The sequence below is a fragment of the Trachurus trachurus genome (genome assembly GCF_905171665.1).
Source record: "Trachurus trachurus genome assembly, chromosome: 3".
NCBI lineage: Eukaryota > Metazoa > Chordata > Actinopteri > Carangiformes > Carangidae > Trachurus > Trachurus trachurus.
Window position 1 is genome coordinate 14,915,785 of NC_139893.1, and position 13,860 is coordinate 14,929,644.

Here is a 13,860-nt window from a genome sequence, read left to right on the forward strand (position 1 = left end):
CACGACTGCCCTGAGCCCTACCCCCCAACACCTCCCATTTGTACTGGATCAGCAGTTAACCCCCGGAAAGAATTGACCATACAAGCACGCACACACGCATACAAAGAGCACCGCTGCCCAAATCTGTACTGGCTCAACAGTTGTCCAACTGAATGAACAACACACACACACACACACACATACACATACACATACACACACTCGCATTTACACACCAAATGCTGCCCAGATCCCCTCAGTGTCCCTGATAGTAGCCACCCTGGGGTCAGGCCTGGTGTCAGCGTCCAGGGCCCAGGGTCTCTCTGGGCAGCTGGTCTGGCTAATCCTGCTGCTGGAGGCCACTGGTTCTCAAACTAAAGGCCAAGGACCCCTGGAGGCCACAGGGCAAGGAGCTCAGGGAGCAGGGAGTGTGTGATTTGTTCAAAATGCAAAGAGGTTTTTGTTTGTTTGTTTGCTGGCTTTATTTGCTTGTTTTAAAGCCCAAATCAAACTTCAAAATACTGTATCATGGTGAAGCAAAATGAGAAATAGTACAGTCGTCATGTCAGAATTTAAAAGCTGGGTCATCATCACAAACCTTCATTCATCATAGTCAAAAAATACCAAGTGTTTCAAACTGCAATGAAACATGTGACGTGACACAAAACTTTTCATTAGATGGATCTGTGCAGGAATTCAACTGGGTTTCCACTCAATAATCACACTGTAAACTGACCATTATTTTCATTATCAAATAATTATATTATATTATAATTTCCTAAATCACAAGATGATCGCTTAAAATAGCTTCTTCTTTTTTTAGTCCGGCAAACAATCCAGCATCCAGAGATATTTAGCAACACAAAGAAAATAAGACACTAAAGAACAGGCAGATGTTAAACATCGCCTACAAAACATGTGATGATAAATGTTTAAGTTAAAGAGACTCAAACATGCCCAGGTGTCATACAGTGTATATATATATACAGTATATATTTATATTGCAGGTGTAATTTAAATGTGTGGGCACACACTCGGGCCAGCAGGTGTTATTAGTTGCTACATACCTTAATGGGATGGTAGGTAGCGGCCTCAGGTCTTATCGGCTCAGAGAGGGAGGGGTCACTGGAGTGTCGTGTTTCTTCACCCACACGCCTCTGCTGTTATTATTATAATCAGCACAGGAAAGAGTGTCTATCTATCTATCTATCTATCTATCTATCTATCTATCTATCTATCTATCTATCTATCTATCTATCTATCTATCTATCTATCTATCTTTGTCAGCCTTGGCTCACATTGTCTCGGTCAGCCCTTGTTTTAATTAAAGCCAGTGTTCATGTTGTGCGTGTTTGAACCCCGTGCAGAAGGAGTTACATCTGAGTCCCCTGTGAACTTCCTATAACTGACCAGACCCAATTCTGCCATGCTATGTGCAACAGTGTGTGTGTGTGTGTGTGTGTTTGGTGTGATGGCAATGATGTGGAGGTTCCCACGACGGCCATCCATCCATTTCTTGGCACGCACGCACACACACACACACACACACACACACACACACACACACACAGGCCATATGGCCACCTCATACCCATTGCATGCCTCCACTGTGATTTGGCCCAAAGTCCCACTAGTAGCTTCACCTCCAGAGGCATTTGGCCTGTAACTCCAAGGATGGAGGGAGGAATGAAGGAGTTACAGGTGGAGAGAAGAAGGAGAGATGTGAGGAAGAGGTTGGCAGAGTGAGGAAGGAGAAGATAAAGGAAGTGAAGAGAGAAATGAGGATAGTTTATAGAGAGTTAGAGGCGAGGGAAGCCATTTGGTTGTTGGTTGGTTGGTTGGTGCTGTGGTGTTTGGTGAGCAGATGGCCGGGCTCGAGGAGGGGCGTGCCTTGTCCTCGCGACCCTTCACAAATCACACGGCTCTCCCCCGAGGGGCTCGCGACTCGCCGTTCAATAAGAATCAATGGGAATTACTCCGCGAGAGAAAGGGATGAATGGGCGGCGGGGCGCGAGACCTCTTCCTTTGTTGTCCCCCTGCGTGTCACAGAGCTCCTGCTCTCTCTCTCTCTCTCTCTCTCTCTCTCTCTCTCTCTCTCTCTCTCTCTCTCTCTCTCACACACACACACACACACACACACACACACGCGGACCCACATGCGCGCGCACGCAGTTACACACAAACACACACACGGAGTGAGAGAGAGGGAGAGAGAGAGAATAGGAAAGCACTTCAGTTAAACAATCGACCTCCAGTTAAACAATTTTTTAACCTCATACGTACACACGTGCACACACACACAAACACACGCACGCCACGCACGCACGCACAAAGAAGGATCAGAAGGGAGGAGTTCCTGCAGTTTCCTTAAGACACAATTAGAAAATGTGGCATAAATTATGTTTTGGGGGAAAATGTCGTCTTGATGCTGGTCAACTTAGGGCTGGGGGGTGAGGGGGGGGGGGGGGTCACTTTCCATCTACCCATCATGCCTTTCAGTCACGGTTTGCTGGCGTAATCGGAAAATGTGTGCCACGTCATGGTGATGAATGACTGATAGTATATTGGCGTAATACAGGGAGGGAGAGAAAGAGCACCCTGGACCTCTGAAAGTCGGGATGAGTGTAAATAAAGGGCTTCAAGAGAGGGATTTTACGCCACGCCACATAGGAGCATTGTAGGCTATTGAGATGGGGGGGGCTGAAATCAACTGGTTAAATGAAATGAGCAGCTCGGAGCAGCGTCCTATAGCTAAACACACATACGGGTATCTGGAAAGAATGTGGCAGGCAAGGATAATAGTGTTAAAGCTTAAGGTTAAAGGCCCTTCAATCAGCCTCAAGGGGTGTAAAGAGCATATCATGGACACGCAACCACATTAGACATAGGCCTCTCATTTATCTACACACTGACCCAGGGGGAATTATAACCAGGGTATATAGGCACAGATCAAACTTAGGCATGATGGGCAGGACCAGCTCTCTCACAGCACCATGTGTGACATGTGTGACATGATGGACTGGTCCTGGTTCACATCTGAATGAAGGTGAGTTAGATGTGGAGTGTGAATAAGGGGCCTTGTGTGATGTGTGTTGGAGACAGCATGAAGCAGAACATCAAAATAGATCCCGAGAGCCCCTCCCACCCCCCCAAACACATGCACACACACACACACACACACACAATGCTGCACGCTCTTGTGCTCACATGTGTAAACATTAGAAATCTGTGGTTTAGCTGCTCGCTCGCTCTTCGCAGGGCTGTGCTATACCTGCTCCAAGACATTAATAAAGAGATCAATCAGAAAAAAAGAGAGAGGAGATTGAGGCTCGTCCAGCATCACTGTGGCAGAGGGGTGTTGTGAAAGTTGAGTTGAGTGACACCAGGTTACACCAAAACCCAGTCAGCTGGCAGCTCTGATAGATAGATAGATAGATAGATAGATAGATAGATAGATAGATAGATAGATAGATAGATAGATAGATAGATAGATAGATAGATAGATAGATAGATAGATAGATAGATAGATAGATAGATAGATATGTCATAACAACAGCATGGTGCCAACAAGTGAGAATTCTTCCACTACTTCTCTCTGTTGACACACACAGTTATGTAAATTAGACAGTCAGTCCATATGTTACGTTCCCATAGTCGAGGCCTATGGTGTTTTATCTATCTTGACTGTATAGGCTCTGCATTATGCTACGTGTGATATTTTTATTATCAAACATATAGTAAGATAATTGTTTATGCAACTGGTCCTGCTCTCTCTCTCTCTCTCTCTCTCTCTCTCTCTCTCTCTCTCTCTCTCTCTCTCTCTCTCTGGTGATGTATTATTGTGGGAGAGCAGGTGCTGCCGGCCCAATTACCATACAGCTGAAAGCACAAAGGAAAAAAAAACTTTACTCCCTCTCCTCTATGCCCCCCCCCCCCCCCACACACACACACACACACACACACACACACTCCCTTCCTCCTCCTCCTCCTTCTCCTCCTCCTCCCCCCTCCCTCTCCTCACAAAGTCTCTTAATGACAGCCACGCGAGTGACACACCACCGAGTCTTTTTTTACAGCCTGAACCAAAAAGCAAGTAAGGGAAATACACGCAGGCATGCGGTGAAAACGGTTTAGGTGTGTTGGCCTGCAGCCAGTGTGTGTGTGTGTGTGTGTGTGTGTGTGTGTGCACATCTAAACCACAATTGGTTTAGATTTTCTCAGGGACACATAAAACTGGGCTCTGTATAAAGGGATTAAAAATATAATTTTATATGAGTCAAATTGGAAAGTGGTTGCCACAACTTAATTTTGCGCTGCTATATGGAGCAAATTGGACAGTAGGCTAGGTTAAATCGGAAGTGATGTTATTAAGTTAGTTAGGCTATATATTGTGCCTTTTATTTATTTATTTATTTATTTTACATTAAATCAGAAAATCTGAATACCATCACAACCTACCACGTATAGGCTAATGTAACATAGGGAAACAGTATAGCTACATATGACCAGTGCGCAAGTGAAAAGTTGCAGCCTAATTTATAATCCAAGAAATGAAGATAAGGTCTAATGTGAACAGATCGGCTCGTTTCGGGGGTGTGAACATGTGGAAGCCACGGCAGGGGTAACACCATAGGAATGCGGCGGAGCAGATGGTCGTTGTAGCGCAGTTGGGACGGCTGGCCGGCCGGCCGGCTGGCTGCTCCTGCAGGGACCATGGGACGAGCAGGGGCTTTAGCATAACCCCATAGATATGTGAAGCCACCCTCTGGACTGGCTGCTGCCCATATAAATCACTTGATGGTGCGATGCGGAGGATTTGGTTAAAGAATTTGTCGGAATGTAAATGGGCCCCTGTGTGTTGTTGTGTTGTGTTGTTGTGGAGGGAGGGGGGAGGGAGGGAGGGAGGCATCAGGGGAAGCAAGGGGTTGTTGCACATTTAACAGCTCAGTAGCCATTTGGTCTGTCCCTTTGAGAGAGAAAGAGAGGAGTGGGGGCGGGTTTAGAAAAAGTTGTGTGTGCCCCCCCCCCCTCTCTCCTCTCCCCCTCTGCCCCCCTCCCCTTTCTTTGTGATGGCCCCGGGGCGGACTTGTGGTGGTGGTGGAGGGAGGGGAAGAAGAGGAGCAGAGGCTCATTTGCATCTTATTACCCTTCGCCTGCTGGCCCGGTATAAAACCCTGTGCAGGGCAGGAGACCCATCAGACAAACACACTGTTATAGAGAGAGAGAGAGAGGCAGAGAGAGACGGAGACTTGTTTTCTGTGTTCAGGATCAGCATATCATTATCAATCAAGTGGAAAAATAAACAAGGCCATCGAGAGCTGCCTCTTTCTCCTGCTGCACCGACTGATTGGAATTAATATTGTATTTCCATCGGGGATTTCATTCACGCTTCTGCAGGAGGATCCTTCTGCTAAAGGATTATTTACACTGTAAAACTTTTATTTATTTTTTTGTTTTGCCCTTTCTGCCAAAAACTCGTGCCTCGCATGGGAAAGTAGAGAGGCAGAAGACAGACGCACCAAAGGAAAAGTTTCCCTTCATCTTCCTTCCTTCCTTCCTTCACCTTGACTGTGACTTATCGGAAAGCTTTTTAAAAACTTTTCTCCATGAGTGTTTGAGCCGGGCTACTCGGACCTGTGGAGCTTTCACTGCTTGCTGAAGGGCTGTCAACACAATGGGACGCCTGTCTCTGCTCCTGGTTGTCACCCTCTCCCTGTTCACCTGCCAGGTAGGTGCAATGTTGATAACTCATGATATATATTTTTAAATAGAAAAACCTGATTTTACCTGTCTCCGACGCACCGGACTGACTGTGTTGTGTTTGTGTTTGTGTTTGTGTTTGTGTGTTGACCTCTGTAGGTTTTGTGCTCCGGGGTGTTTGAGCTGAAGCTGCAGGAGTTTCTCAACAAGAAAGGGGTGACGGGGAACGGCAACTGCTGCTCCGGAGGCTCCGCTCATCCGCAGGGACACCAGCAGTGCGAGTGCAAGACTTTCTTTCGGATCTGTCTGAAGCACTACCAGGCCAACGTCTCCCCCGAGCCTCCCTGCACCTACGGCGGAGCTGTGACTCCCGTCCTCGGCTCCAACTCCTTCCAGGTGCCGGAGACCAACGCGGACACCTTCACCAACCCGGTCCGCTTCCCCTTCGGCTTCACGTGGCCAGTGAGTAGCCTATTGATATTATCTCATCAGCAATTAATCACCACTTACTGATACTAATCTGTAAAGTGTTATTTATTTATTTATTTTTTGCATTTAGCCTATGGGCATCAACTTTACGCAACTTTTTTTTTTTTTTTACTTAATGTGTAGTTTTTTTTTAGTGCAATATTTCTGTCATGGGTCTATATTAGAATTTGTGTCACATTGTGAGGGAGTAATGAAAACCATGGGCAGACTGTGAAGTTATTAAGAGTCTTGCTCCAGTGGGACATATCAGCTTTGAAGAGTGCAAAACGCAACAGATGCTCCCAAACTCAACACTTGTGAGGGTCTTTGTCAGCAGTGTGTGAGAGGGGCTATTGTAGTATTTCTGTGCTCTTTGGTGGGATAAAACGGGGAGGGGAGGAGGAGGGTGCATGTGTGTGTGTGTGTGTGTGTGGAGGGAGGAGGAGGAGGAGGGGTGTGTGTGTGGTGGGGGGGTGTTTTCACCAAACGCTTCTCTCCTCCGACCAGGCGTGGTGGGAAATTTAACATCCTCTGAGTTGGCACATCATTGGCAGCGCAGCGTGAAATTCCGCCTCGTTTGGTTTTACGGCGGTGTCAGAGTGTGATAGTAGCAGGGGTGTGAAAAGGGAGCAGGTAGTGGCCCTTATTAGGCCCCTAATCAACACGGGAATTAGGTTGTGAAGTTTATTGGGAGGCCTTAATGGTCCTCTGCCTCTGTGCGGAGGGAGGGAGGCCTCCAGGCCAAGCAGCTGTTGACTCTCTCTCTCTTTCTCTCTTTCTCTCTCCTCAGGGGACGTTTTCACTAATCATTGAAGCTCTGCACACTGACTCCCTGGACGACCTGGCAACAGGTGGGTGGCAGCCAGAGAAGGCAGCAGTGTAATTCAAAGACAGGACATAAGGCCAATAGTGGCCCTGTGTTCTTTCAGTAGCACCTTTTTCCACACAAAGTCAGACGCATGTTTTATGTGTTTTTTATTCTAAGAAATGCTATGACCTTAGATTAAAAGCACTTGCCATCATGTTAAATCAAATTATTATATGTGAAACATCCGTGAGATGCTGAAGAAACCAAACAGCCTCTGTCTGGAGTAAAGCTTGTTTGTGATTATTTAATTCAGAGACAGTCTTAATGGTTTATGAATGTCAGGTTTCTTCAGCATCACACCTGGAAAAGGCCACCCATGGTTTTTGCAGGTGCCACTTGTGTTTTGGCCCAGTGGTGTGATATTTGCTGTTCTTATCTCCATGCCCTTCTCTTATCACTACCACTAATGATGACTAACTGGAAGCACGAGATCGTGCTTATGTATGTGCTCCTGTTAGAGATAAAGGAAAATCACTGTCACTTAAATGAAAGTGCATGGTTCACAGTGTAAGGGTTGTTTTAATTCAAATGGCATTCAGCATTCAGCACTTTGTTTGTCTTTGAACCATTAACCATGGATTAGAAAAATATTTGAATATTGTTTTTAACATAAATAACACAACTGATCATATCATCAATAGGGTGGTGTGCTCCTAACTTGTTGCTTAGCATTCAGCAATAACATCTGATCAATAACAACCTGCATCCCTCGCCTCCACAGACAACCCTGAGCACCTAATCAGCAGGATCACCACTCAGCGCCACCTCACCGTGGGAGAGGAATGGTCCAAGGACATGCAGACGGCCGGCAGGACGGAGCTGCGTTACTCTTACCGCTTCCTGTGCGACGAGCACTACTACGGCGACGGCTGCTCCGTCTTCTGTCGGCCACGAGACGACGCATTCGGCCACTTTACCTGTGGCGAGCGTGGAGAGATCATATGCAACTCTGGCTGGAAGGGACAGTACTGCACTGAACGTAAGTGGGTTTGATTTTTAACCCAGCAGTAGCTATCACACAGGTGGAATAAGTGGAGGAGAGAAAACAGTGCTTCACCTTCACTTGAATTCACCAAACTCCTGCTGGTGGAGTAGATAAGCCAAAAGAAGAGCAGCAGCAGTAGATGCTGATGTTTACACAGAGCGAATACTTCCTCCACACATGCTTTATATTAGTGAGTGAGCACAAGCTTTTTAAAAGAGCATCATCATCTTACTGTCGACTGTAGAGCGCCCTAGATTAACGGTGATGAGGCAAAGACTTTCTAATAAGTTTCTAAAACTACTTTTCACAGTTAATTTCCTCAACAGTCACTCGCCCATCGTTATTGTTTGGGGACTTTTTCCACCTCCTAATGCGGGGCCCGTGTGCAACAGGCGTCAGTTAGTTATCCCATAGCACCAGAGGCCTCCTTTCTAATGAGCCGCACTGGCTCCTCAGTAATTCACACGCCGCGTGCCTTCCATTAGACCACTGGGGCCTCCTCGCCCCAAACCTCCTCCCCGATTGGCCAAGTGGGGGTCCTGTATTGTTGCGGCTCGGGCTGGTGATTGGCCAAGCAGGGTTGTGTATTGTTGTGGAGGGGGCAGCTGCTCGGTGAGAGGAGACAATGGAGCAGCTGTCTGGTGGTTTGCTCCACACAGACCAGCTGGCCCTGGGGGGAGGAGGAGGAGGAGGAGGAGGAGGTAGAGGCGGAGGAGGGGGAGTGAGGAGGAGGAGGAGGGGGGGGGTAGTGAGGAGAGAGAGAGACGGGAGGAACAGAGGAGGGAAAGGAGAGTGTGGAAGAGGAGAGCAAGAAGAGATGAGGAGACGAGAGGGGATAGGTGGATTGAAGAGGAAGGGAGGAGAGGTGGATCAGAGAGGGGGGAGGGAGGTGGGGGGGCAAGGGTGAGAAAAGGGACTTCTGACCCATAGTCAAGGGGAGAAAGGAGGCTTTGTGTGGGACGCTTTTGTGTTGGAGAGCAACCATGTTAAAGAAGAAGAAGAGGGCTTGTTGGCTGGTCCCCCCCCCTCCCCGTTTGGTGACCAAAGCTGTCGTAGCCCCCCGTGGGCCGCTCGAGCTCAGCCGCAACATTTCCAGTAACTTTTCCGGTATTAAAGAAACCGATATATGTCAGGAGCGACCCGATGACCCTCGATTCCCCTCAAGGTTTTATCCTCTCCTCTCCCACTTGGGCAGCCAGAGGGACGCAGACGATAAAAGAAAAGTGACAGAGTAAAACTAGAGTAAGGAAGAGACGATACTGTAGACAGACAGGTGAACATCTGGTAAACAGACTGAGCAGACAGACAGGCAGTTTGAAAAGCCACTGTATGAATGCAATACAACACTGTATTTCTCATAATTCACCTGTCGCTGTTTGTTTTCTCCCTGCAGCGATCTGTCTTCCTGGCTGTGATGAGGAACACGGCTTCTGTGATAAACCAGGAGAGTGCAAGTAAGTAACTTAACATCTGGGAGCTGCTTTAAAAAAAAAAAAAAAAAAAAAAAGATCATTGTGACATTTTCATTCAGAAAACCCCCTTTTTACTACTTGATCATTGTGTTCCTTGTCCGGTTGTTAACGTATCTAATGAACGTTGTGTTCCCAGGTGTCGTGTGGGTTTCAGTGGGCGTTACTGTGACGACTGTATCCGTTACCCTGGCTGCCTCCATGGCACCTGCCAACAGCCCTGGCAATGTAACTGCCAGGAGGGATGGGGCGGGCTTTTCTGCAACCAGGGTGAGTGCACTGAGAGATTTACTACTTTTTTTTTATTATTTTATTAGGACTCACTCAGCCGCCTTTGTTTCATATTTATATTTTCTCATTGCTCACAAATTGTATTTTTTATTCTTGATGTTTCCAGATCTGAACTACTGTACGCACCATAAGCCCTGCCTGAACGGAGCCACCTGCACCAACACCGGCCAGGGCAGCTACACCTGCTCCTGTCTGCCGGGATACACGGGCGCCAGCTGTGAGATCCAGGTCAATGAATGTTCTGGAAACCCGTGTCGTAACGGAGGAAGCTGCGCTGTGAGTAGTTGTGTATTCATCACGAAATCAAAGCGTTTGATTTGTGGCAACGAGCATCTGTGTAACCATTTGATTTCTTATTTTTTTATCCCAATATAGGATATTGAAGATGGCTACAAGTGCACCTGCCCACCTGGTTTTTATGGCAACAACTGCGAGTTGAGCGCCAACACCTGTGCGGACGGGCCTTGCTTCAACGCCGGCCGCTGTGTCGACAACCCTGAAGGCGGCTACTTCTGTCAGTGCCCGATGGGATACGCTGGCTTCAACTGTGAGAAGAAAATCGACCACTGCTCCTCCAACCCCTGTAAAAACGGTACGTTGTCTGTCTTAACTATTGGTTTACACATTTTACCTTCACCTGAGCCAAGAAGTGAAATATCTGGAGACTAATACTCGTTTTCTTCTTCGTCTTCTTCCTCTCTGTAGGTGCAGAATGTGTGGACCTGGTGAACTCCTACCTCTGCCAGTGTCTCGAGGGGTTTTCTGGTCCCAACTGTGAAGACACCGGCAGCATCTCTGGGTTCTGTCTCTCCTTCCCTTGTGAGAACGGTGGGACGTGTCAGGAGGGAGCGAACAGCTACACCTGCACCTGCCCTCCAGGTATCACAGCACAGACCAGATCTCTCTTTATTATTATTATCAAATTGTTTTGTTTTTAAAGCCGATATTAGTTTTGTTTCTAGACTCTAAAAGCTCTGCTCCCTCTACAGGCTATACCGGTAAAAACTGCAGCTCCCCCATCTCCCGCTGCCACCACAACCCCTGCCAGAACGGAGCCACCTGCCACGAGCGCAGCGGCCGTTACATGTGCGCCTGCGTGCCCGGCTACGGCGGCCACAACTGTCAGTTCCTGCTGCCACACAAAGCGGGTCATCAGCCGGTTGTGGATGGACCGGACCGGCGCTATTCTCCCTCGGGAAACGGGGACGCTGATGACGAAGAGGACGACGACAGCAGGTTCCCGTGGACGGCCGTGTGCGCCGGCGTGTTCCTCGTCCTCGTGATCCTGATCGGCTGCTCGGTGCTGGTGGTGTACGTTCGCGTCAAGCTGCAGGAGCGGCAGAGTCACCACAGCGACAGCGTCCACAGCGACAGCCAGGAGACCATGAACAACCTGACGACCACGAACAATTGTCTCCGCAGCGACAAGGAGCTGGGCGCCGGGATGACAATGTCGATTAAAAACACCAACAAGAAGGCAGATTACCACTCGGACCTCGGCGGGTCACTGGGCGGTCTCAGTGGGATCGGCGGGCTCAACGGATCGGAGAAGAACGGCTTTAAGACTCGCTATCCCAGTGTGGAGTACAACCTGGTGCACGAGCTGCGGCCGGAGGAGCTGCTGCTGTGCAAAGAGGAGGAACAGGAGGAGCCAGAGGTCAAATGTGAAATGCTGGATGAGTGCGACTCAGAGGAAAGCCACAGGAAGAGACAAAACAGGTACATAACTGTTTAAAATATGAGACTACTAACCTGATTCCCAAATGTCCATCTAGTAGGTGTAGTATTTGTTGTGTGAAGGATGGCGTCGCTAAGTCCGTGTTGTTCTTTGTGCCGCAGTGATGCATCAGAAAAGAAACAAGTGGAAGAGTCGCCGAGCTGCAGCGATGCAAAGTACCAGTCATCCAGCGACCTGAACTATCACGCAGCGAGCGATTTTAAATACCAATCAACCAGCGATGCTGAATACCAATGTCCTAGCGACAGCAGGTACCAGTGTACCAACGACACCAAATACCAGTCCGTTTACGTCATGTCGGACCAGAAGGATGAATGTATCATTGCTACAGAGGTGAGTACACAAAAAAAATAGATTTGTCTACATGGATAATAAACGTTTACACCCGTCAGCACTTAACACCGCGCCTTGAAATCACACTAAATCCTGATGTGTTTCTTTCCGTATTAAAGGTATGATACCAGTCCAGACCAGATCGAGATGGGACCAGTTTCCTCTGGTTGAGGGCGGCCCACACACACACCAGCCCTGAGCAGTAGAGCTCAGCTTGTCTCCGGGAGGTTCTACTCCTGCTGTTTGCTGCTGTTCCCTGGGATTTAACCGGAGGACTTTGAGCCAAGGTGCTGCAGAGCCAGCACAGAGTCAGTACCGACTGGCGAGGACTTAGTACTAATGAAGTACACAGATGATGAATCCTGCTGGACATTTATTTTTATCCTCATTGGATGATGGTCTAACTCTGACTCAGTGCTGTGGACGAAGTGCCAAAAGACAGTGCCAGCAAGTTGTACAAAAGTTGTACAGAAAACGGTGCTGAACGAGCGCCGGTGCAGTCGGACGACGACTGACGACGGAGGAGAACTGACGAAGGAAGAGCTTGTTCCACGTCTGGTGCAGTACTGGATGATTTACTGCTCGCGCCAGGATGAACTCTTCTCTCTTGATAAAACAGTGGAGTATTGACTTCGATGATATTGTAGTACCGTGGAGTACTGATTGAATGAACAGTGTAGTACCTTTGGAGTACTGAGAACTTTTCAAGTACTGTTGTAGTACTGTTATGTGCTGTGGTTTTACAATGCAGTGTCATGGATATTGGACAGTTCATGTTCTGTGCAGTGCTGCAGAGCAGAAGGTGGAGTTGAAACAGTGTTAGAAGTACATTTGAACTGCAGCAAGCTAATAATTAATTTTACAATTGGGAGTTTTCCTGACAATAAGTAAAAGAATAGATAAAACAGCAGGACTTCTACACCAACTATACATCTTTAACTCTGCAGCACTGACAGAGACGGTGTTGGCTGAGCTGGCTCTCAGCAGGAAATAGAGAACTGTAGACTCCAGTAGTGACTGCACATCGATCCAACATGGATCCAGTTGGGCCATACTGGCCTCTGACCCCTGAAGGTTGTGATACACAGGGCAATGTTTTGGGCAGGGCAACTCAGGAAACACTTTCAGCATTAGAGGGCAAAGAAAGGGAGACAAAATGAAACAAATCAAAACAAAACATGAATGAAAGTTAAACATGAATTAATCTGTAATTTCTGTTCTGTATCAAAACTTAATTTGCTCCTTATTTGTTTATAAAAAACAGATTAGGTGAAATTTACGTTGCAACAATGTTGCAGCAACTCAAAATCACCAAATTTGTCTTGGTGCAAAGCCGCGCCAACCTCTGATGACGCTGTCGTGTTTCATTGTGAGCCGAGCTGTAACAGACTAGTCTTAACTGCCAAGACCTCATTGCACTATGGAGGTGTGTGTGTATGAGTGTGTGTCTTTATGTGGTGTCAGATGTATGCACTGCCCACTCCTCTCCCCTTCACTCCCAGTCTTCCACTATTAGTCAATAGAAGGACACCATCACCCCTACCTGCCATTGGTTAGGATCATTTGTTTTTATTTTATTTGTTATCTAAAGAAAGATGTATTCTTTTAATTTAATTATGTAATTATTTGTGTTCCATTTTGTTGTGATGTTTTTTTGTTAAACCTGTTATAATTTAAGTTGGATTGTTTTTATTTGGCAGATAATGTATGTATGTAAGTATGTATGTATGCATGTATGTGTTAGGCACTTGAGACCACTGTGACTGTGTTGTATTTAAGAGAAGAGTCGTATGTACAGAGCCTGTCATTTTTATTACTGGAAAACAGCGCAATATTTTTCCAAAATAAAAGAGGAATGAAATATGGAACATCTGGTGTTGAGTGATTTTATATTTATATGTTGTTGTTTTTTCTTTCACTGAAGGAAAGAATAGGAAAAATAGCTCATCCTGTGTGGTGTGATACTGGCAGTGGATTCATCACACAGTAATAGGAGTTTATATCTAGCTAATGCTGTAGCTTTATTTAG

At 47.1% G+C, this 13,860-nt stretch overlaps 1 protein-coding gene across 1 annotated transcript; it reads left to right on the forward strand.

The window, feature by feature from the left end:
- Positions 1-5,653: 5,653 nt before the first annotated feature.
- Positions 5,654-11,956, forward strand: dldh (dihydrolipoamide dehydrogenase; the record flags this gene model as incomplete). Its single annotated transcript, XM_084001538.1, has 12 exons — positions 5,654-5,707; positions 5,839-6,141; positions 6,938-6,998; positions 7,737-7,994; positions 9,394-9,454; positions 9,609-9,739; positions 9,867-10,036; positions 10,136-10,352; positions 10,466-10,639; positions 10,750-11,479; positions 11,600-11,831; positions 11,951-11,956. 12 exons carry the CDS (start codon positions 5,654-5,656, stop codon positions 11,954-11,956), a joined length of 2,397 nt encoding a protein of 798 aa, XP_083857664.1.
- Positions 11,957-13,860: the final 1,904 nt, after the last annotated feature.